At 41.0% G+C, this 22,801-nt stretch overlaps 1 protein-coding gene across 1 annotated transcript in view; it reads left to right on the top strand.

The window, feature by feature from the left end:
* The first annotated feature begins 768 nt into the window (after positions 1 to 768).
* MAP1B (microtubule associated protein 1B) overlaps positions 769 to 22,801 on the top strand; it is a 69,283-nt gene continuing 47,250 nt past the window's right edge. Inside the window, exons 1-2 of the mRNA XM_066339473.1 lie at positions 769 to 966; positions 5,600 to 5,701. Of these exons, the coding sequence (XP_066195570.1) occupies positions 789 to 966; positions 5,600 to 5,701 (280 nt within the window). The 5' untranslated portion in view covers positions 769 to 788. The remainder of the gene's footprint in view (positions 967 to 5,599; positions 5,702 to 22,801) is intronic.

The raw sequence follows: 22,801 nt of genomic DNA, 5'->3' as shown, positions 1-22,801 counted from the left end.
CTAAGAATACACGTTTCAGCACGTCATCCAAAACCAGTGTTCTGCCCATATCCATGGGCACTGAATTATGTGCAGAAAGGCTATGTGTGAAGTATTATATTAAATGGACTGCTTTAAAATTAAAAAAAAAAAACTTAGCAAGAACATTCAGATTGCTGGGTGAGGGTGTGTGTTTCAAGCATGACTCAAATTTTGCTGCAGTGCTACAGCAAGATGCAGGAGAGGAGAACCGGCTTTGGGCAGCGGCACTGCTTTTTCAAGCGCGTCTGGAGCGCTGGAGTGGCGATGCCGGCTTTCCCACAGGAGCTCCCCGGCTCTGCGAGGCCATCACCTGCGGCTCCGCATCGCCCTGTTTCCAGGCTGGGACCCGGGACGGGCCTCGGGGCGCCGGTCACCGGCCGCGGCGCCGCCCGAACGGGCGCGGCGAGCGAGGGTCGGGCGGGTCTCGGGCAGCGGGGACCCTCGGCCGGGCCGGGAGCCGGGCACGGGGCGAAGCCCTCGGCGTCCCCTCGGGGCGTTGTTCGCCCCCCGCGTCCTTCCTGCTTCCGGGGGCCGCCGCGGGGAGGATTTGCCGCAGATGACATCAGCTGTGGATGCTGGAAAGGCGGCGGCGGCGCGGAGGATGCGCCGGCTCCCCCCCTTCCTCCTCCTCCTCCTCACCAGGTCCCTGCCCTGCACCGTCTCCGTATAAAAGCGCCGCCGCCTCTCCACCCGCCCTCACTCCCTCCTTGCCGCCTGCGGAGCCGCCGCCGAGCGCTCAGCGCCCCGGAGCCCGCGGGGCGGAGGCGATGGCCACCGTCGTGGTGGAAGTGGACTCGGAGCCCTCCTGCAGCATCCCCAACCCCACCTCTACCTCGCCCAGCCTCTCGCACCGCTTCCTAGACAGCAAGTTTTACCTGCTGGTGGTCATCGGCGAGCTGGTGACCGAGGAGCACCTGCGGCGGGCCATCGCCAACATCGAGCGAGGTGAGGCGGCGGGAGCCGGGGCGCCTCAGGCAGCGCCGCGACACCCCCCGCCGGCGCCCTGCCTGTCCCCGGGGATCGCGCCCGCGGCACCCATCCCGCCGAGCCGCGGGGCTCAGGGCTCTTTATTCCCCGGGAGGGATGCCGCCGCAGTCGCCCAGGCACTCGGTCCCCCCGGGCGGCGCGGAGCGGGGCTGCGGGAGGCGCGGCGAGCCCCGTGCCCGCCATGGCGGGGCGGAGGGGCCGGGCCGGGAGCGCCGCCGAGCCCGTCTGCCCGGAGACACCGGCGGGTGGGCGTGGCACGGTCCGCACTGCGGTCCCGATGGCAGCCCGGGGCGGACAAAGGGCGGCCGGGGATGCGGTGCCTGGGCTGGGCTGCGGCTGCGGGGCGGCGGTGCCCCCCGTCCCCACAGCGCTGCGCCCCGTCCCCACAGCGCTGCGCCCAGCCCGAGGGGTTCGGGGCGTTTTCCCTCCGGGCTGCGCGGGCGGGAGCGCGGCCGCGCCTTTGTGTCTAACTTTGGGCGATGGGACTTGTGTGGGCAATTTTTTCAGGACTGGAGTTCTATATAGGCGTATAGATATTGCAATAAAGAAAACCCGTATGAGTAACGAGGCTGTTAACCCGAGGGCTCAGCATCGTTATTGTCCGACTGCGGGCTGCTCTGACTCGGCGTTTATTTGTCCTTTTCTTAAAGACGGCGATGCAGGGTGGTATCGCAAATGAAATGACAGTTTTATAAGTTTTCGTTGTGGTTTCTGATACAATAGATTGCAGTGTATATGCGGAGAGGGGGGAAAAAAACCCCAACAAGCTGTTGCGGTATTAGTGGAATAAAGCACAAAGAAAATTATTGCCGGACGTTACAGTTAGTTAAACTCAGTTGATACCTGATTTTAATAATGTGTAATATTTTTGTTCTGGGCTGGTGAAAACAAAGATTTCAGGAACTGCCATTGTTAAGAGTGGAGAAGAGATCTCGGAACGGGGAATTGGTAGCAGCCTTGTCATGTAGGTGTGGTTCAGCAGTCCAGCTAGGACTTCATCTGTCTCTATTGTTGCTTTCTCAACCATTGTTGCTTCAGTTGATTATTTCTCTGAGTTCTTTTTCATTACTGTTTGAGGTTAAAGGCATCCTCATCTCAGCTAACTGGTTTCATCATAACCTGTTCATCTTTATTGCTACCATTGTCTCTTGGGGAGAGCTACTGAGGCAGGTGCTTTGTCATTCAGAGCTTCTTCAGCATTGCACTTCCTTAACCCTATTTGATTTTCAGTTGTGTTAGAAGAGAACTCCCTGCGTTTTAATGAAATTGTCAAAGATTATAAAGTAAATTGGTAAAATTTCGTCCCTCAAGACAGCTAATACCATTCATCAGAAGAAATGCTCTTCAGTCTCTTCTTGAATCTCCTATTGTACAGTTGCTGCTGCATAGCTCAGTTGCTGCTATCTCCTGCCACTAAGCATAACACCCATTTACAGGTTTAGGTGTTCAGACAGAATGTTTTGGCCTTTTAATTCATCATTTTGGATTAGAAGGTACCTTCTGCTGGTAGTATCAGACTATCTGATTGACATTTTTGCCTGCTAAGAAAACTCCATGGTGAAATTTTAAGGTGCATTGTTCTGGATGAATACAGTGGGAGTCTGACTGCTCTATCTGCATGAGGCAATTATGGGTTCAGGTAATATTTTTCTCTTGGGAAAGTCTGCTGTAGTCTGGAAAAAAAAAACCACTTCTTGCTGCCTTTATTCTCAGTAGGGTTTTAGATGCATTTTGGTTCTTGATAACTCTGCCTCACTGTCTTCTCTGGTACATCTCCTGAGTCCCATCACTGAAAACTGTGGATTCATGCGCCAAACTGCAGAGCAACGTGTCAAAGAAAACATCTGCTGATAGCACATCAGTGGCGTGATGCTACGCAACCTGGTGGAATGCAGAGTCATTTCTTAATATATCGTGGGGAGGGAATGGTGTGGCAAGACGCATTTTCAGTAATTACATTTTTGGATATGACTTGGCTAAGGGGGCAATCCTCCCAACCCACCGTCCACCAAGAGAGAAGAGGGGACTGAAGAGGAAGCTTCAAGATTTTTCCACTCGTTTAGCAGATGCTTCTGGGTGTGCCCTGCCTGCTGTCTGATTAGTCCTGTATCTAATGGCATTGCACTCCTAAGACTGCAGGAAGAAAGAAATATCCCCAGTTCAGCCATGTTTACAGCAGTTTACATCCACATTGCTGATCCATCATTGGATTGACCTTGGATTTTATTTCCACATTTACCTTTGTTCCACCCAAAACCTGATCTAGTGATATCATTCATTTAATACATTTTGCTACTCTATAATACACATGCATTATTTTTGCATCCAAATTGCTGAATCATGCAGTTGCAAATTTTGGATAGTCTACCCAAATTCCACCTTCAGCTTCCAGGACTGCTGTGTGCATAGGGCATGCAAGCTTTTTTCTCCTTGGCTTTTTTTTTTTTTTTCCTCTATTTATTTTGTATTGAGTTCTGTATTTTGAACATTGCCTGGCTCAACCAGGCAATGGTTGAGCAATCTTGACTACATCTAATCAGAATCTTATCCCTACAGCAAATTAGGATTTCATCTAAAGCATCTAGGGGTGGTGGACAAGCCCTACATTAGCAGCGTTGGTGAATCATTATCCATGTTTTTAACTCACCTCCAGAAAGTCTTGTATTTTCTGTGCCCAAACTTGGTGTCATAGGCCAGGGAGCTGTTAATCTTCAAGCTTCTTGAAGTTCAGCACTCATTCATTCAATGTCCTTCAGCTTTATGATAAATGTCAGTTTAATAATTACTGTTTTCATATGTGCTCTATGTGTATGGTATTGCATGATCTTGGTGCCCTTGCTCTCAAATATTCCAACACCTGGAAGATATTAAAGCCTGTTTAGATGTATTTGCCTGCCAAAACTTGTCCCAAAAATGTACCATATGGCCAAGAGCTCTCTGGGAAGACAAAGTAAGGAGACTTGCAGAAGAGTCTTGCTGCTTATCCTTCTGAACAATGATGCGTCAGTCAGGAAGTGGAGGTGGCTGGTTATAGCTCAGTTATTTTTCTCAAGTGGTTATGGAACACTTATTCTGTATTTTCAAATTTTTCTAGAGATTCAAATGGCAGCTGCCTTAACTGTTGGTAGCTGGTTACAGGAAGCTTGCTACTACCTTTGGATGCTGACAAGGAAGAGCCCTGGATGCATTGTTCTTGTAGAGGCTTCAGGCTTTTGAAATGCAGTTGTTCATATTTGCATGGAGAACCTCCTCAGAGCTGCAGTGGGAGAACAGGCACTGCAGATCTGGTTTCTCTGCTGTTCCCTTTTTTCTCCTCATGCTTCATCCCTGCAACATGGCTTCTGCCAGTCTAAGTTCTGCCATTTCTGCTGCCTTGAAACAGAAAATACATACAGTATGGGAAGTGGCATTGACAGTAACATCCACCACCTGAAATCCTGACAGAGTAACCAGCAGTGTTAATTCTAGACTCATTCTGAGGGGTTGGACACACACCGCTTGAGGTATCTTGTTGTCAAACCCCAAAGTGATCTAACCAAATAATTCCATGCAAAGGCATGGTCCTGTGGGGTGGGGCTACCAGACACTTCCTCACCAGCAATCCGTTTTATGTTTGCCAGTTCATTTGTGTAGATGTAATGATGGCTTTTTAGGACCAAAAAAATGAGTGCAGTTTTGGTTTTCAAAATTGCAGCAGTGCCTGGACTTACTTGTAGTGTCACTGCCTGCTCATTATTTCAAAAGTAGACGATTTTTCAGAACAATTTCAAAACAAAATTGTAGAAAAATCTGAAGTATGTTCTGTTTTTTCCCCAAATTATTCATCTAAATCTTATGGAAGAAAACTAGAAACTTGTCTTTTGGCTGCAATGACCTTTTTTTTCTCTTTTTTTCCTGGTCGAATTTCAGTCCTTAAAAATCTCCTTTGGAATAATGTATTTTTTGGTCATATAAGTGTTAAGTGTCTCACTTCTTAAGTAGCTGGGGGAAAACCAGCAGGGAACAGAGATGTGTGTTCAGTTTTAAAAGAAAAAAAGATCAAGCACAGCATTTTCAAATCTCAAAACTAGGGTTCTGACACTTCATAAATAAAAGATCACTTAAATTTTAATTTAAAATATGGTATGCTTCAAAGATACTGAATGAAGAAGTCAGCAATTTAATACTTTGTATTTAAATATTAATTAGCAACATGCTAGGTGATGTTGCCTTTTTCTTCTCAAAAGGGCAACATGATTGAAGTGTCCTCTGGGTGATTCACTCTTCAATTTTTTTAAACCTGTATATTGTGATTTTAAAGTCACGTCAGGGGCATTGGTAACTTAATGTGAAGTGGCTGCTACTGCAGTTCAAAAGCTGGGGCCTTGAAGAATGGTCACCCTTTGGAAAGGCAAATTATCTTTTTCTGATTCCTGTCAGAATCCTTCTGAATGCACTTTAAAAAATAGCGCTGTGCCTTGGAAGGAAGTGAGGCTGGGCTTGGAATTTGGAAATATGCAAATAGCTTGAATGCAAATGGAAAAATACTCGGTTAAAACTTCTTTCAGTGCTCATGTGTCAAGCCAGATGTGTTTTGTGTTTTGAATTTTAGGAATCCGGTCATGGAACACAAACTTGGTCGAATGCAACTTGGATCAAGAACTGAAACTTTTTGTGTCTCGCCATTCAGCTCGATTCTCTCCTGAAGTTCGAGGTGAGTTTAAGAGCAGAACTGCCTAAATTACACTCTGAAATTGCCTGGCCTGTTAGTTTTAGGGCCTTTTTAAAGCTAAGAAAACTCACTTTTTGATTGAACAGTATCTTCATGTAGCACCAATCTGGTAGTCCAGTGATGGAAGCCTATTGTGGTAGGTAGAGTCCATACAAAACAATAACTGGAAAGGTTAGCCAGAACTGATGGCACAGCTGTTGCACAACTGCAGCTCAAGCCCTGTGTTTCTTCCCAAAGGACTTGGGCTGAGTTGTCTTTCTTGATATGAGAGGATGAGTTATAGTGAGTCTGCCTTCATTCACAGGAACTTTCTTTGGCTTGTATGAGGAAATCAGAAATGTACAGAAATGTAAATCTCTTTGCTGCCTTTTTTTCCTAGCCCGTTCTTCCTTAAGAGGATTCATTCAATAAAATGAAACATTTGTTTATCAGTTTTGTGAAGTGTAAAATTTGGGGTTTTTCTGGTTTCATGAGAATCAAGTGTTTGGTAAGTTTTCCAAGATCTCATTTCCCTTGGTACCATTGCTGAATGAGTATGGATGAATTTAACCAGATTTCTCATGTGAACATATATGACCTTTTCAAAGTAGCAGAGGTTTCTGTCATTGGTAAAATCATCGTGGCCACGTGCGTGTTGAGTGCTGTTGTACAGTACAACCTAGTACTGACAAGTGTTAAAAATTCCAGCTTCTGGAACATCTCAAGTGTGGTGAAAAAGGGCTATGAAATTTTTTATCATGCTACTACATCACCTTCCTGAGGTCAGGTGCTATACTTTGGTGACAAAGAGACCCCAATGCCTTGCTAGTATGATGGCATTGACCTGATGGTTTTGAGTAATGTATAAAAATGTCTTGTGTAACTAATATTTTCTTCTTGCAGCATATGTTAAAGCAGTTTGTGCTGTATCTCCCCATATCTGGAGAAAGTAAAGCACTGCTGGAGTTTGTTGCCTCAAGTTTGCCTGCTTTTCACTGTTTGCATTTTGTTCTCACACAGCTTCAAGTAAAGTATGTTTTTTAGAAATCGTATATTTGTTTGCATTCTTCTCCTCTGGGAGGAGAAAGATGATTGATGGTGATGTTCACCAGCAAGGTCAAAGAAGTGGCTACCTGTGTAGCCAGTCTTGGCCTGTTTGTAAAATTGTAGAGAAATGGAGTCAGAAAAATAAAGTAGAGCTTTCCTGCTTGACCTCCTGCTGCCTTTTGTGCACCTAACAGCAGTCGCAGGAGTTAAGAAAAAATTGTATACTTCTATGATTGTTCCTCTGGTTTGAAAACCAATAAAAAACTAATAAAACAATATACAGCATAAAGATTTTTTGAATAAAGGCATGTAGCTGCTTATCTAGCCCCTTATTTATGTGGTTGTAAACTGGGGCCTAGAGTACTTGTCTTTCATTTAATTTTAAATGTCATTAAGCCTATTCAAATTTCTCATTGACATTTGTTGCTTTGCTTTGCAGAGAGGGAGTTTATCTTTAATAAATGTAAAATGCAGTTTTTATCCCGTTTTTGACATATCTGTGTTTTACTTTAAAACTTAAAGATCTATGTTGCTCCTGTACAAAAATATTACAGCATGACTAGTATTTTTACTGTCTCTTTTAGATGATTCTGATACCACTGTGTTAATTAAAATAAAACAAATACTCTACTTTCATATAATAAATAAGATAAGACCGTGCACACCTTCTGCAGCAGAAAGCACGTAGAATTGTTTAGAATTCTTTCTCTGGGAATTGTATTTTTGATTTTTTTCCCCTTGTTTGTCTAGACTTCACTGTTTAATCTGTCTTTGTGTTGAATTCCATCCTAATTGCATGTGACTGGAATTCATCAAGATCTCTGACAAGCAGAAATGGATGTGTTTTTCAGTACTGTTCAATATTTAAACAATAAACTCCCAAAATCTGTCTTTAAATAACATTAAGAGAGCCTTGAAACTTGAATAAAGGCAGTATCAGGGGATAAAGCTATCTGTTCGGACCAACTTCTTGTCTAAAATCTTGTGGAGAAGAGCGTTTTTACCTCCAGAATCCCAGTGTACAGATAAGAGAATTATTTTAGTTTCTTTCTGCTGTTCTCTGATGTTGAATTTTGCATGAGGCTCCTTTTTGTGCTCTCTGCTCTTTGGTAGAGAGAAGGCTTTTTTGTTGCCACACTCTAATAAGACTTCAGAACGTGTAATTTCTGTTAGAGCATCCAAATATTAAATTTTGGGTGTTCAACCATTGAAACGGTCGACTTTGAAACTGAAGAGATGCTTGTGAGCGTGTACTCCTTTATGGCCCCAAACTCAGAAGTGGAATTTAGGTAACTAGGTGACCTTTTGTCCAAGGGAAGTATTTATCCAAGGTGATGGGGTTGCCTGTGGAATGTAATTAAACAGCCTTTTTTCTTTTCAGCCCTTTGAGTCTGAAGTCTCTGTGCAGCTCACATATAGGGACAGTTTACACTTGAGGAAGGCTCCTGGATTTGTCAGGTCTGACTGCTGGCTGACTGAAGCCTGTTTGATTGCCCTGTTTAATTATGATAATTGCAGTGCTGGCTCAGTCTATGCTTGTGTGCTTCTCAGCACAGCTTGAGGATGTGGACAGCAGCAATGTGAAGGGTGGGAATCTTTCTGCAAAAGGAAGCTTGGAGGAGATGGGGCCAATCCTGTCCCTATGCCATACACCTGTAATGCCAGAGGAGAGATGTAAGAAGGAGATTGTAAGTGAAAACACACAAATACTCTGACAGACAGAATTTAAGGTCTGATTCCCCCTCCCTGTGTAGTGAATAGCAGTGTACATACATGCTGATACTGCAGGGAGCATGATTAGATCCCAAGACTCCCTTTGTGTTCTTTTCAAGGGGATGGGTTGTCACAGTGGTATTTGTGCACATTATATTCAGCTGTTGGGGCAATTTGTGAGTGTTTTATGATTCCTGAAAAATAAGATTCAGAGTGGAAATGCCAGCAAATCTTTTCTGCCACCTTGTAAAGCAGCTGAGTTAGCAGACTCCTCGATAATAACAGATCTTGGAGAGGTGATGTTGCCAGGTGCTGGTGAGAAATGAGTAACACAACTAATTAAGTGGTTGCCATGACAACAGGCTGCATGACTTTAAAGGGGTACTCCAGTGGTGCCTCTGTTTTCTTTGTCATGCACTGATAACTTCCATCTTATGGTAGTATGAAAAGGACAAAAAAATGCAAACAAGTGTACAGGCTGGAAAAGGAAATATGCATCTGGTAGTGAGGCAGAACAAGTGAAGAGTCTTGGAAAGAGCTCATTTGAAATTGCAGCTGTACCTACTAATCTTTGCTTAATTAACAAGAAAGTTTCAGCTGCATAAAGCAGCATCACAAAAGACCATGTTTTTGGGTGGGGGATGGTGAAGCCTTTGAGGGCCCTTCTGTAAGACTTGTGCACTCATAGTTTATCCCTCAGTTTCCATCTGGGGACACTTAACTGTTGCATTGGTGCATATTCAGGCCCTTGTCTGGATAAAATCTGTTTTATTTAAATAAAGCTGTTCTAATAAATACTGCTCAAGTTATGCACTGTGGCTACTTTGTCCTGTGGTTATCAAGAACATGTATGTATATTTTCTCTCTGAATAGTACCATGAGGCCTCCTGTTGCCCATTAGCCAGTGCAGACATCAACTGCTGACTTAACTAAGTCCTTCCTTACCTGTGCTTAAGACTTTTTTTATTGCCAGCCTCCTGCAGCCAGAGGGGATCTTGGCAAAGTGCAAGACATATTTTATTTCCTCTTGGCAGCCACCTGCAGCAGTGGGCTTGCCTCCTTCAGGCTTCCTAAGAAGTCTTTGCTCTATGGTACTGTCATTATTCCATAAAACCTTAACACCTTCCCTTCTGACAGTTACCATTTCAAAAGTTACTGTTTAGGACTGCTCATAACCTGCGGAGAATTTTTGGATCTGGGAATTTTGGTCATCAATGTGCACAGCTCCATACTTTGGCAAAGGAGTGTATAGTCCCATTTCCTTTGTCAAAGCAGATCTAAAACCAGTTAGCATCACACCTAGCAGCTTGCCGTGTAAGCTCATGGAGTCACTAATAAAATCCTGACCAGTGTGGGTTTTGTGCTGACTTACTTGAAAACTGCAGTTCATCAAAATTCCCCAAGTCAGAATAGGTACTTGAGCTAAACCTATCATTTGAAATCAAAGAAAGGTAAAAGAGAGAAGAAGTCAAGACCAGATTTTTCAGGCACTCTCAGAGTGAGTGCCATAATTGCCTAGGAATTAATTTTGCTTAAGATCTCAGGTAGCCTGGTATGCACATTTACGGTCATGCCACAAATATATCCTTCAGGTATTTAGAGGCTGTGATGACTGGAGGCTGGAGTAGCTATTGAGTGGAATCCTTTAAGCTTGTTGTGTGTTTGGAGAAGTTAATTTTGGTAGTTGGCTACCAGACTGGCTTTGTGTCTCAAAAAGTATTTGCGCATTGAGAGAAAGAAAATGGAGGCAGGCTGGGAAAGGTAATTGAGCTGACTCACGCTGCAGTGGCTGCGAGTGGTGGTGTCCCTGCAGGGTGACCTGCAGCTGCCAGGGCTGCAGCACAAAGCCAGGAGCCCCTGGGTCCTGCTACAGGATGTTGGTGGGAACGTATCCACTGGACTGCTCCTGAGCTTTTTTTGTTTGGAGATGCTGAGATTTTGGTGGAGAGGATTTACAGTGTAATAGCCTGTGTGTTGGGATACAAGAATTGTCAAAGCCTACTTTTCTTAGAGCTATTTAAAATTCCAGAGATGGGCTAATAAGTCTCTTTATCATCTTTTTTTACACCTTTTAAGGTGTTGCACTTACGTGACAATCATTTTGGCATTGACTTCAATTTCTGCTTTTTTTAGGAGAGACCTGAGAGAAAATTAGCATGAATTTGCATTGCTGCCAAAACACCTGTACCTACTGATGCTAAGCTGTTAGTGTGAATCAGCAAAATTAATAAAAGGTTATTTTTAAATGGCTTGTATCAAAATTAAATACAGTAAGTTTAATCATCTTAGAATAGCCCGTGTTTTATGGGAACAGGCTTTGGGTTGTGTAAGGCAGCTACCAGAGGCACAGGATTAAGTTAGTTATGAATTACGATAGCATTTTAAAGGAATTATTTAATAGAATTTTGAAATTTGAATCCCCATTCCCCTTTATTAGAATGAAGATAAGCATACCTAATGGTATATTCTCAAAGGTTACTTTGTTAAGGGTTATCTGATGGAATTATAATTCTTAATATGTTTCTTGTTAGAGTCCTCAATCTTTTTCGTAGTATTTTGTCTGTGGGATTTCTGAAACTGAAAATTTCAACAGTATTTTATTTCTGACCTCTGCCCAGTGTCGTTTACAGATTACTTACCTCCCATCTCTTCCATCATGGATTTATGATAAATGTGTAACCAGAATATCATTGCCACTTTTTAAAAATATTATTTTTTTTTGTCATGTGCAACATTTTTGTCAGATGTCTGTTTTTCTTAATTTCGTTATGACTTAGATACTTCACTTTTGGAATTTGTTACTTTCTCATCAAATTTTTCGGTTACTTGAGAGAAACATTAATGGTTTTGATTGGACTTTGTGATGAGGAGAGATTTGATCCAAAGGCCTCTGAAATAATTGGACTGGATTTTGCATTAGAGAAAGTACTATCGAGTATTTTGAAGTTAGAACAAAGCCAAAAATACCCCATAATTAACAGAAAAAAAAAAGAGTGAACATTTCATCTTCTTTCTGGAAGATAACTTCCTACCACTGTATTCACTAGAACCAAAGTAAGAAGAGTTGAGACACTCCCTGTCTCCAGACTGGGTGGAATGAGGACCTCGTGTTTATTCCCACTGCCATCTGTAGAATGAGAGTTGCTGCTGTGGCTACTGATATCAAATTTGCAAGAGTGTGGCGTGCTCCAGCTGTCATCTGCCTTGTAGAGAGAGGTACAAGAGGTGCAAATCCCTGTGGTTCTGACTGCCAGGAGTATTTCACAGTACCTCACAGTTCCTGTGAGTGCTGGAGTTAAGCACTGCAGTCAGTCACGAATAGAAAGGTGGGTAGTTCTGTAACAGAGATGCATGTTTTTGCATCAAACCCACAGATGGTCCCACCAGCAAGACAAGATGGCTAGTTTGGGGTTGTAGTTGCTAGTGGTAATCTGTTCCTAGAGCTGAGAAAGAAAATCAGTGCTCCTCCTGACCTGGATTTGCAGGTTTTAATCTGTTGGTGATTCAAAATCGATTGCTGATAAAATAAAAAAAATATTTATGTAAAAAAATTGTATTAAGATAATAATTCATAAACAAGCTTGTGTGAACTTCAGTATTGTTTTGGTGTTGCAATTTTGTGTATTTCAGTACTTGAAAACTTGTCTGTAATGGTGAGATGAGTCACTGTCTTGTGTCCCTCTGCCCCTGTCTCCTGCATAGCTGGGTGTGGGATAACACTCTGGAAAGTTTGGGGTTTTATTTAAAACAAGCCATCAACCCCACAAAAGAATCCCCCAAAGCAAAACAACAACAAAAAAACCTCTTGCAAAAGGTTAGCCATGTTTTTAGACTGTATAATCTTGAGAGATTCTAAGGAGCTGTGCAGACTTTCATCTGGAAGTCAACTCCCCACTCTCAAAGGCTGTCTTTGGAAGCTGGGACAGTATTACGGCAGTGGTGGCTCTTCTGGAAAAAAGACTGATCCCAGCTTTGGCTCCCATGTCCTAAGTCATGAATAAGTTTTCCTGGGTTTTGTGAGCTCTTTCTGGAGGATTGAGTATCTCCCCCACATCTTTACTTAGCAAAAGTAAGAAAACTTATGGGTCCAGATAAAGCTGAATTAATAGGTGAAGGCAAAACTAGAGAAACAAACAAAACCAAACCAACTAGCACAGTGAAGGAGATTGCTCAGCACCTCACACAGGCAAAATAATGCCCAGCCAGTTTCTGAACAGCCCTTACCTTAGTAACTAAAACCCTCACCTTCCTCTTCTACTCTAGCTTTTGCTTCTGACCATTGTATTGTACACAGGTATTTGTGTTCTGGTCAGATTTTTTTTTGCTGACACCATTGTTGAGCTGTAAAGGGGTTGAAATTTGACAGAGCCCTAGGAGAGACCAGCTACAGGAGTCTTTCTTCTGATCTTCAGGCTTGGAAACAGCACACATCCTGTCATGGGCATTGTGGCTCTCAGCATGCTTTCTTAACCTCAAACTGTGTCCTGTAGTTTTCCTGCTCTTCTAGAACTTGCACAGCCCTTAGACAAACTTAAAAAATTATTCTGTATGCGGCCAGAACTTTAAATAGATGTAGAATGCAAGCCTTCAAGAGTATCTTGGGATAGGATTTCATGCTTGTCGCAAACTAATGATTTAATGGCATTGTACATAATAATTTATATAGTGCTATTGATTTTTTCAAACCTATCTACTAGCTGCAAAGCTCAAATTCCAAAAGGTCATTAGGCATGGAAGATTTAAATATTTTTCAATACTAATTAGGCTTTTGTACATTTACCATTTCCAGGCAACTTTACATACTTTAATCTGCTACTTAATATGTTGGAGTTGACATCTGGCACTTCCAACTTTTTTTTTTATTGATCTCACTTTTGAGCAGATGGACATCTCTCAGTGATTGTTAACTTCGTCTGAGCAGTAATCAAATTGTATTTAGACCAAAGTCCTTGCTGAACCCCACCAAATCTTAGTCTTTTGTACTGTCCCATGTTTCTGATGGGCTTGCAAAGATGGGACACTCTCAGAAAACACCAGGGCAATATTACACCAGGGTTTTTTTTGTTGTTAGATAGTTTAGGTAACTTGTTTGGTTATTAGCTGTGGAACTGGACACAATAAAACATTTCATCAATAATTGTTGAGGGGAGGGGGAAAAGAGAGAGCAAAGACATTTTCAAACCAGCAGAGACAGTTCTGAAACCTACAGAGATGTGGCTTCTGTGGGTCTGCCTTGCTGTAGTCCTAAAACAGTCACTGTTCTGAAAGTGGAGTTACCAGACAGGTATTGTCCACTGTTTGTGTTCAGGTCACAAACTGGCTGCAGAAAGCTTGGAATCACAGTTGCTCTAGGTGATGGCTTAATAGCAAACAGATTCACTGCTGAGTTTGATTCTTTTTTTTTTCAGTTTTTACTGTAGAGATTTAAACTTTCATCATTTTCACCAAGTAGTTAATAAAATCTTGACAATTACTTGTGAGATCCTGTGAAATAAGAGAATCACAGAATCATAAAACCAGAGGAGTTGGAAGGGAGCTACCAGGATCACTGAGTCCAACTCCTGGCCCTGCACAGGACACCCAAGGAATCTCACACAGGATGTGCCTGAGAGCATCATCCAAACACTTTTTGAACTCTCTGAGGCTGGTGCTGTGACCATTTTCCTGGGGAGCTTGTTCCACTGCTCATTCACCCTCTGTGTGAAAAACCTTTTCCTCACATCCAGCCTAAACTCAAACCAAAACTCATCCAACCCTGACTCAGCTTCATGCCACTGCCCTGAGTCCTGTCACTGGTGGTGAGGCGAGATCCTGTTTCCCTATCACGAGGATGTTGAAGACCATGGTGAGGTCTGTTCTCAAGCTCTCCTTCTCCAGGCTGAACATCCAAGTGTCCTCAGCTGCTCCTCCTGTCTGCCCCTCCAGAAGAGCAAGAAAGTGCAAGTAATCTCAGTATTTCAGCCTTCTTAATATTTCCTTCTTATGTATGATGCCCTTTAAATTGTTGCTATTTGTGAAAGTCAGTCTTTTCCAGTGAAAAATAAAGGTATAATTCTCTTTTTCTGGTTCAAAATCCATTCCCACCAAAGTTTCTATGTAAAATCCATCATATTGTGCAGGTAAAGCTGCTTCATTTAGAAAACCCTTCAAATTAGCAGTTAAAAAAAAACCCCAAAACCAAACAAACCCAAACCAAACAACTGACAATTATTATTGTCAGTATATTAATCTTCTCATTATGTTTAACCTTTCCCATTTTGGGAAGTTGCCTTACCAGGAATTGTGCTCCCTCATGCTGATTTTACCAGCAGATGGCATTCTCAATGACCATGCTCACTGCTGTGCAGTCAATGGTCACATTCTGAAGTCAGTATGAATACTTCAGTAATGTTTTTAGGTCTTAGTTCTTAATGTGAGACATATGTTTCTGTTTTTCTCTGAGATCTTGCTTGGAGTTTAAATTTCAGAAAGTTCAGCTCTGTTGAATGTGAAAGAGAAATTCCTCAATGTGAAATGAGCTCAGCAAACTTCAGATCTTTCATTGTCCATGGAGGGAAAGCTCATTCAGGTCAAGAACTTTCTCAGGTTGAAGACCACAGATAGTGATCGTTTTTTGAAAATGCATATCATTAACTCTGCAGAGCTAGTAGGGAAAAAACCAAGATCATTACCCACAGCTAGATTTGTACATAAATTAACACATCTTTAGATACAGGTAAGAAAATCAGCCTGACAGATCATGTAATCTCTGTATTTTCTGGATATCTCCAGTATGCTTGAGCTCCTGTTTAGAAGCTGGAATATAAACCACAGTAAGACCTGTAATAGTGCCTCTCTCTCTCAGAGCATGGAATAAAAGACCTGAGACCTAAGGGAGTAGAATCTGACTCACTTGTCAAGTTTAGTGTATGTCAGGTTTTTTCCCTGTCTCAGTCTGTGCTGTGACTGTCTGTTAGGAATATAGGAATACAGTAGCAGGTAGTTTGACAAAGCAAATCAGCATTGTCTGTCTAAAAATACTTGTAAGCTTTCATACAAGTTAAACCCCAGCGTGGCATTTTTCCTTCCTCAGAGATGGAAAAAAGAAAAATAAAAATAAAAAGAAAAGAATAAAAAGAAATGACAGCTTTCTAAGTGACTGTAGAACACGTGTTATATTACAAACCAAGAGACCTGAAGTTTACTTGTTAATTTTGCTTCTGAACTATGTAAAAGACTGACTGTGGCAGTCATACTCAGATGCTGTGGACAACCCATGGTTTGGATTATTCAGTTGCAGTAATGTGATGGCATTTAATTCTTTTTGTCTTGCTTCAGCTCTCCATCAAGGCCAAGTGTGCCAATAGGGAATCTAATTTCAGTGATTTATGCGGTGTGGTCTTCATTAAAATTCAAAATGAGGCCACCAACTTTCTTCAAGTAAGCTAGTAAGATACTGGCCAGATGTTAATGTAAACACTAAAGGGATCACTCAAATGGATTTGAAAATAACAGTTACAGAGATGAAAAGCTGAGACTAGCCATTTGTGAAATTGTGTAACTCCTTCAGATTTCTGAGTTGTATTTAAAAAAAAGAACATGCAAGGACCTTTTTGATAAACAACACCTGCATACATCTGCATGGGCAAAATCTCTTCATATATGCAAATACTGGTAAATGGACAATCAAATAATTTTCATCTCATTTAATTGTGGTGGAGTAGCAGGGCTCTTGCTTACTGGAAGAAGCTCTTCATTACTACTCATTTAAAAAAAACCCACTACCCAAACAGCAAAAAATCAGAAAATGCCCAAAACTATAGACAGCAGTTTGTCTTACTGTGATTACTAAAACACTTTGACAAATCTGGCTTGAAACCAGTGTAAATTTAAAGGAATTTTACTGATATGGGTCTCTCCAGATCTGCCCTCTTACATGTTAGGGCAGATGTTGAAGAATTGCAATTTGTAGATCCCGTCTTTAGAGAGTTTGAGGGAAATGGCTGTGGGAACTTTGGTTTGTAACAGCTTTCTGCGTATGATAACATGCAACACTGCTGGGTTCCTGTGACACCACTTAAAATAAAGTATAGCAGTTCTCTTCTATGGTATCCTTGCACGTCTTCATGGTGCTGGAGCTGGCAATAAATTGACTTAAACCTCTGTAGGAAGCTGAGTGTGTCTACAAGAAGTGTGAGCCCAGCTGGTGAAATACTGCCTGCCATCTTTAACAAAGCTGCTTCTCAAGTGGGAGTGAAATGGTTTTAAGTGCTGCCACGTGCCTGTGGAAGTGTGTTTTTTTGTGATTTTTGCCAGTCCTAAATCCAGGAATGCTTATAAGGTAGGAGTTAAAATGTCATGGGGAAATTAAGTAAATGACATTTTGATTACCCCTCTGAGTCTGGATTAATGATTGACACGAACTTCAAATCCTGAGGAAAGAGAAGTGGCAGGGAGTTGTCTTCTGCCTTTTGTCACCTCTGTTGAGCCACCCCTCCTCTGCACGGGCTTATCTCATGGCTGTGGGTTAATTAGAAGAATTTGAGGCTGAGGACGTGGAAGGGAATTTAAATTGCATTTGTATGGATTACGATCTGGTGGAGCTCATTAGCATGCAGACACAGTTCTGTGCCTTCCTGCCTCCCTGCCCAGAGCTTGCAACTTCCAGGCATTTCCACACTCCCTCAGATCTGGTGTGCCTCATGGGCCTGGCCTGCATTTTCCTATTAGCACAGTTTTAATTAGGCAAGGAGAGATTGTTGTGACTCCAGAATGATCTGTGGTTATGATAGATCAATATTTATTACAGAGATTTTTTTTTTTTTTTTCAGATAAATGTCTGCTCTGTTGGACAGGTTTGCTCATTCAGAGCCCTAGAGCCATTTAAGAAACAATTAAATCCTCTCTGGTGTGAAGTGGAATATTAAAAAGGATCAACACTGACTGACCATGTATTGTCCCTAGTTTCATCTGCATTCCTGTGCTTTGCTGTTCTCATCTGATACATGGGTTTTATGAAGGGAGTTTGGTTCAGGGACTGCAGCAGTGCAGAGCCTAATGGGAGGATGTCAAATGGGTCAGAACACTGGCTAAAAATTGTCAAGCCCAAATGTAAATATGTAGCCATAGGGTGATTTGCAAGCATTGTGCTGGGACGAAGCTTCTATAGCATAATTCCATTAAATTTATTACGATTATCCAGGTTTGATGTGAAAGTGTGACATGGTCAAGCATTCTAAACACTTACGTGAGTGTCTAGGTGTACAGAGACCATCCAATAAGTGCCAGATGAGGAGAGTTGCATTACCAGGTCATTGTTCATTTTCTTTTCATGATTTTTCTTCTCAAATTAATTTTAGTGTTTTCTACAAGGGAAGCAATGTTTCCTTTTGGGAACATGGTAGAACAGTATGGAAATTCTGCTCATTTATGAACATACACAAAGGTCTTGAAACAGAAGCCATAAATCAAAACTTTTTAGGAAAAAAAGTCAAAGACTTAAAATTTAGTTCATTTTCTTTATGTATGGCTTTATTTAATGTATGTTTGTAATGCTCTGTATTAGAAATATTTCTGGTTTTAAATTTGCATTTCTCAGGTTAATGAGTTATGAACTACACAGTAATGTAACTTTGTGGAAGTGTAGCCATTTCCAAAAAATACAGATCATAATCATGATAAGGATCATAATCATAAAGTTTAAAAGTATGCTCAAACTGGCAGATACCTCTGATTTGACTAGTACAACATACAGGAATCTCTGTTTTTTTTTTTTGATGATGCCTTCAAATATAAACTGAATTTGTCATAAGTCTTGTGTGTAAAATTTTTGCTTTTGGAAATCAGTCAGAAATTTGCACTTCATCCCAATGAAGGCAAGGTCAACCCTTCCACTGTTTATTTCTCTTCTCCATAGGTAAGTACTTTTGTCGTAAGCTAAGAAAGAATACTTGTGCACCTCTACAACTTAGAACTATCATTAGTCATAGGTTCATTCACTGGCTTCTAGTAAGAGTTCTCCTTTTAGTGTAACTCCCTCAGAAAATAAAGTGTCCCAAACTTAAAATGTATCATGGTTCCTGTGGAAAAAATTAAAATGCTGCAACTCTGCCTATAATACACAAAAGCAGAAGCTTCCAGTGGAAATCTAGTGGCAACATTTATATTTCTTTTGTCAAGAGAAAATATTAAAAGTCATGAGATTACTATTGCCCAAGAAGGAGAAAATAAATACTTTGTTTTTTTCCCCAAAAATATTCTTTTGGGGGAAAAATGCACCTATGTTGTTACCATGTTCCTTAAGCATGCCCTTGTCTTGTTTTTTTGTTGGTTTTTTTTGGGTTTTTTTTGAATGATGGTGGTGATTCTAAAAAGTGCTTGAATTGTGTTCATTTAATACTGGGAAGGTTAAATGTCTCACCAGTGCCAACACTTTGTCATTGTAATGAGGTACAGTTCACAAGTGCATGTAATTACACAGCCTGTGTGCAATCAGCAAGATTTCTAAAGGGAGTTTATCACATCCAAAATGACACTTTCTTCATTGCACAGTCTTAATTTCACCTGACATTTCGCTAGCCAGGGCACAAACTTCCTGCAGAAAGCAGGACAGTATCCCTGGTCTCCCTTAGACCAAAGAAGGTGGAAAATTAAGTTATTATAAATCTGTTTCTAATTATGTTAACAAAGTATTACATCATGTAGATGAACCTGTTCTAGATCTTAGATATTTCTTGTATTGTTTTAGCAATTTGCTCTATTTGTTATGCATGAAAAATGTTTTTGATAACCTATGTTGATCATACTTGCTAATGAACCAATGCCTACAATTATTGCACTTAAGCATATATCTTCAGAACATACAATGTTAGAGGGTTGTTAATGAGCTCGACAGTAGTTGAAGACACTAATTAATTTAATCAGGGTTATTTTGCCTGCCAAAGTATAGGAGGATGGATGCTGTCACTGGAAAATGCTGGAACATTTACCTGTGGTTGTGGATTTAAGAAAAAAAATTGTTTGTCAGTCTGTTTCAGAAACACTGGTAATGCAGAATGTTTTCTCAGTTATAAAGGCAGTAGATATTTAGTACCTTACTCAGATCAATTTATTATGAAGCAGCATGACACTGTGCTGTGAATGTTAATAATGCCCAGGGGCCTTCACATGAAAATTGCCCATTTAATTTTCACTGGATTACTTTTTTTCATTTAAACAACAATAAAATAATGTGAAGTTAAGTGCTGAGCTGAAATGACTTACAAGGGTCCTTTCCCAATATTCTTAACCTTATTTTGAAATACTAATCTTTTTGAAATGCAGCTTCACGTGTCAAAGATAAATTTAATTTTATTTTTTGTAGTCCTTATGTGGAAAGCTGCTTGTTACTAGTTCTCTTAGTCCATAGCAGTGTCCTTGCCACCAAACCACATAGGACATTTTTTAAAGGAAAACTTCTGTCAATCCAGCAGCTTGAAAGGAAGAGGGCAATAAGCACAACTTGCACTATGTCAGTGATTTCCAATGTCAAAAAAAAAAGGGTAATAACAGAATAACAGTGGTTGGAAACCAGACACGTAAAAGATGTACTTTGTCATTGAGATGGATATTGCTAATGGAATTGCCTGTGAGAGCCTTGTCTGCCAGGAAATGAATAGATCAACTCCAGCACAGCCTCTCAGGCAGAGTAGGAGTGATGTGTTAGTGACAGCAGTTCTCAGGGGAGGAACCATAGAGACTGAGGAATATATCAAGGGGGAGATCAGTGGTAAGCAGACAGACTAGATGGCTTTTACTCACCTTCTATGCAATCTCTAGGTGTCCCTCCTGGCTATAAAAGAATAAAATGGCAGAAATTTACTGTCGTATCATTCGCTTCTACATGGGCTGAAAGAATGTCCTTGAGTTCCTTAAGGTTTAACTATGTCCAGTTTTTGTGGCTGCTGCTGGAAGAAGCCTTGCAGAGGGAAAGGAGGATTTTTTTATTATTTTTTTTCCTTCATTTTCTGCCCTTTAGTGTGCTCTTTCCATCAAAAGGCTCTCAGGCATGGGGCTGGAGCTGTGGTCTGCTCAGATCTCTACCTGCTCATACCTTTTGACAAGTTCTCACTGAGTGAGATCCCATCCCTTAAGATGGGGATGGCCAGAGACCCCTCAATTTTCACAGCTACCAGCTGCTTTCATGCTCTCTTAGTCATAGGTACAGAACACTGAAGCCAAAGCAGACACTGGCATTAAAATGAGAGCCAGGTTTGGCCACTACTTTTCTGCATTTTCTGATTGATAATCGTCAAGGTAAGGCTGCAAGGAAAGAGCACCAGAATCACTGTGGGTGTTGCAAAAAAGGCTTGGGTTTGTTTCTTTGTTTTTGAGATGGCTTTTAAAACAAGACCACCCCAAAGGGCTGGACTTGGTAGATTCAGCCAGGCCTACGGGAGGGTGGGTCTAATGCTGACTGAGAGGAGGAGGAGGAGTGGTGATGTGGGAGACTTCACCTAAAAAGACAGAGGAAACTTTCTTCTCCCTAGTGTTGTTCAAAGGCTCACTGAATTTGCTTTATTCATTACTAGCAAAAATGTTTTATTGGTTATAGCGAAGTGCAGTGTAACTAACAATGCCGTAATTTTACTTCTTTTTTTAAGCCATTAAAAAAATTCAATCTAGACTCATTCAAAAATCATTCTAGATTCAATCAAAGCCTATTGTTTTCATATATCAGCCCAAAGGAAATCTTGCTATCTCAAGATTTATTTCCCCTGCAGACAATTCTTATTAATAGCCTATGCTGAAATTGAGACTTGGAAATAGGTTTTGTGTTCCCATAAGAAGAAAAGAGCGCATTGTATACTTCATGTTACATGTGCTCTTCAAACATAATTTTGAGGTTAATCAGGTATAAAAAAGAATTCATGCAAAGCTTGGATCTTTAAAATTATACCAGGTTAGTGGCTCTTCACGAGTCAGTCAACCTGAGTCAGATCAGTCATCAGCATAAAAATATTTGAGGATGGAGAGAGGTTCATCATTATTGTGTTTCTTTATAGTTGAGTTTATGGGGTTTTTTGGTGTCTTGTTCCTTTGTTTACAGCTCCCTTCTACGGTGTGTACCTGATAACTGGGGATAAATTGCAGCAAATCTTGACATGGTCACATACTTCAGAACATTAAATTGTCTGTTTAATTAAAAATGTATCTGCATTTGTTAACAAAGTAATGAAATGCGCAGATATGGAATCTGTCCCCACGTGGGAGACCATATGTGCACAGGAATGCTTAGTTAGCAGTTTATATGTGTATGTATAATTTGCATGAGTGATATAGTGGCCAAAGTTGACACGAGACCATTCTGAAAAATTATTTTAGTATTACATTTTCTTCCTCTTTAATGAGACACAGGAGATGGGAAGCCACACCTTTGTAAATTATACTAACACATTTCCACTCTGAATTTCTGTTAGAAAGAAAGTTGAGGAAATTTTCATTATTATTAGAGGAACTCTGATATGTATAGTCCATGTATTATCAAATATGACTAGTCAGTGCTGCTGCAAGCCATCACATCTAAAGGTAATTCTGCTGTTGCCACACTGGTTTTATGGCCCATATGGTGGTGTGGACCACGGTGTAGTGCACACTAACAGAAATGAAGGCAGAGACAAGGGCTGGATTCCCCTACAGAGCATCCAGGTGTGCTCTTGTTCTGAATGCATCAGTCAGGGACTCAGAGACCCCCTGGTGTATGTTTGATCCATTGGAAACCCTTGTTCCCTTTGTCACACTTGCTTGGACTTGCTCATTTGTTTCTGATCTTAGTCCACATCTTTTGAGGGTTTTCCATCTAGTTAGACTCTAAGCCTGTCAGCATAGGAAATATATAATTGTCATAAAAGACTGCTGAATTACTGTAAAGGCCAGAACTAGATCATTCACAAGAAAGTTTTAAGCTGAGAGGAGCAATTTTAAATGAGGCTTCATGTTTTGTTGTATATAAATGCAATATACAATATAGAAGAAACAAAAGCAATTTGTGCACTAGAAATGTAGCTGAAAACCAGTGTTTTTGTGAACTTTAATTATTCATTTAAAAATGAATACCTTTTTCCTAAGGAAAGCAAATTACTATAGTCAAATGATAAAACACTCAGAACAAGCTAATGAATAAAAAAACCCTGAAAATGTCTTATTTGTGTCTGAACTCCTGGGCCATTTCATATTGGTATGGCCTAGCTTTGGCAGGTATGCTACAAATGATCTTGAAATGTCAGATGAATTCTGATTAGAAATATAGCCAGATCCCAGGAGGAAATAAAAGAAAACCAAAGGAAATTTGTATCCATTCTGTTGATTTCCTTTGCTGGACCACTT

Source organism: Sylvia atricapilla, chromosome Z (genome assembly GCF_009819655.1).
Source record: "Sylvia atricapilla isolate bSylAtr1 chromosome Z, bSylAtr1.pri, whole genome shotgun sequence".
NCBI lineage: Eukaryota > Metazoa > Chordata > Aves > Passeriformes > Sylviidae > Sylvia > Sylvia atricapilla.
This window is presented reverse-complemented; position numbering and strand designations above follow the sequence as displayed.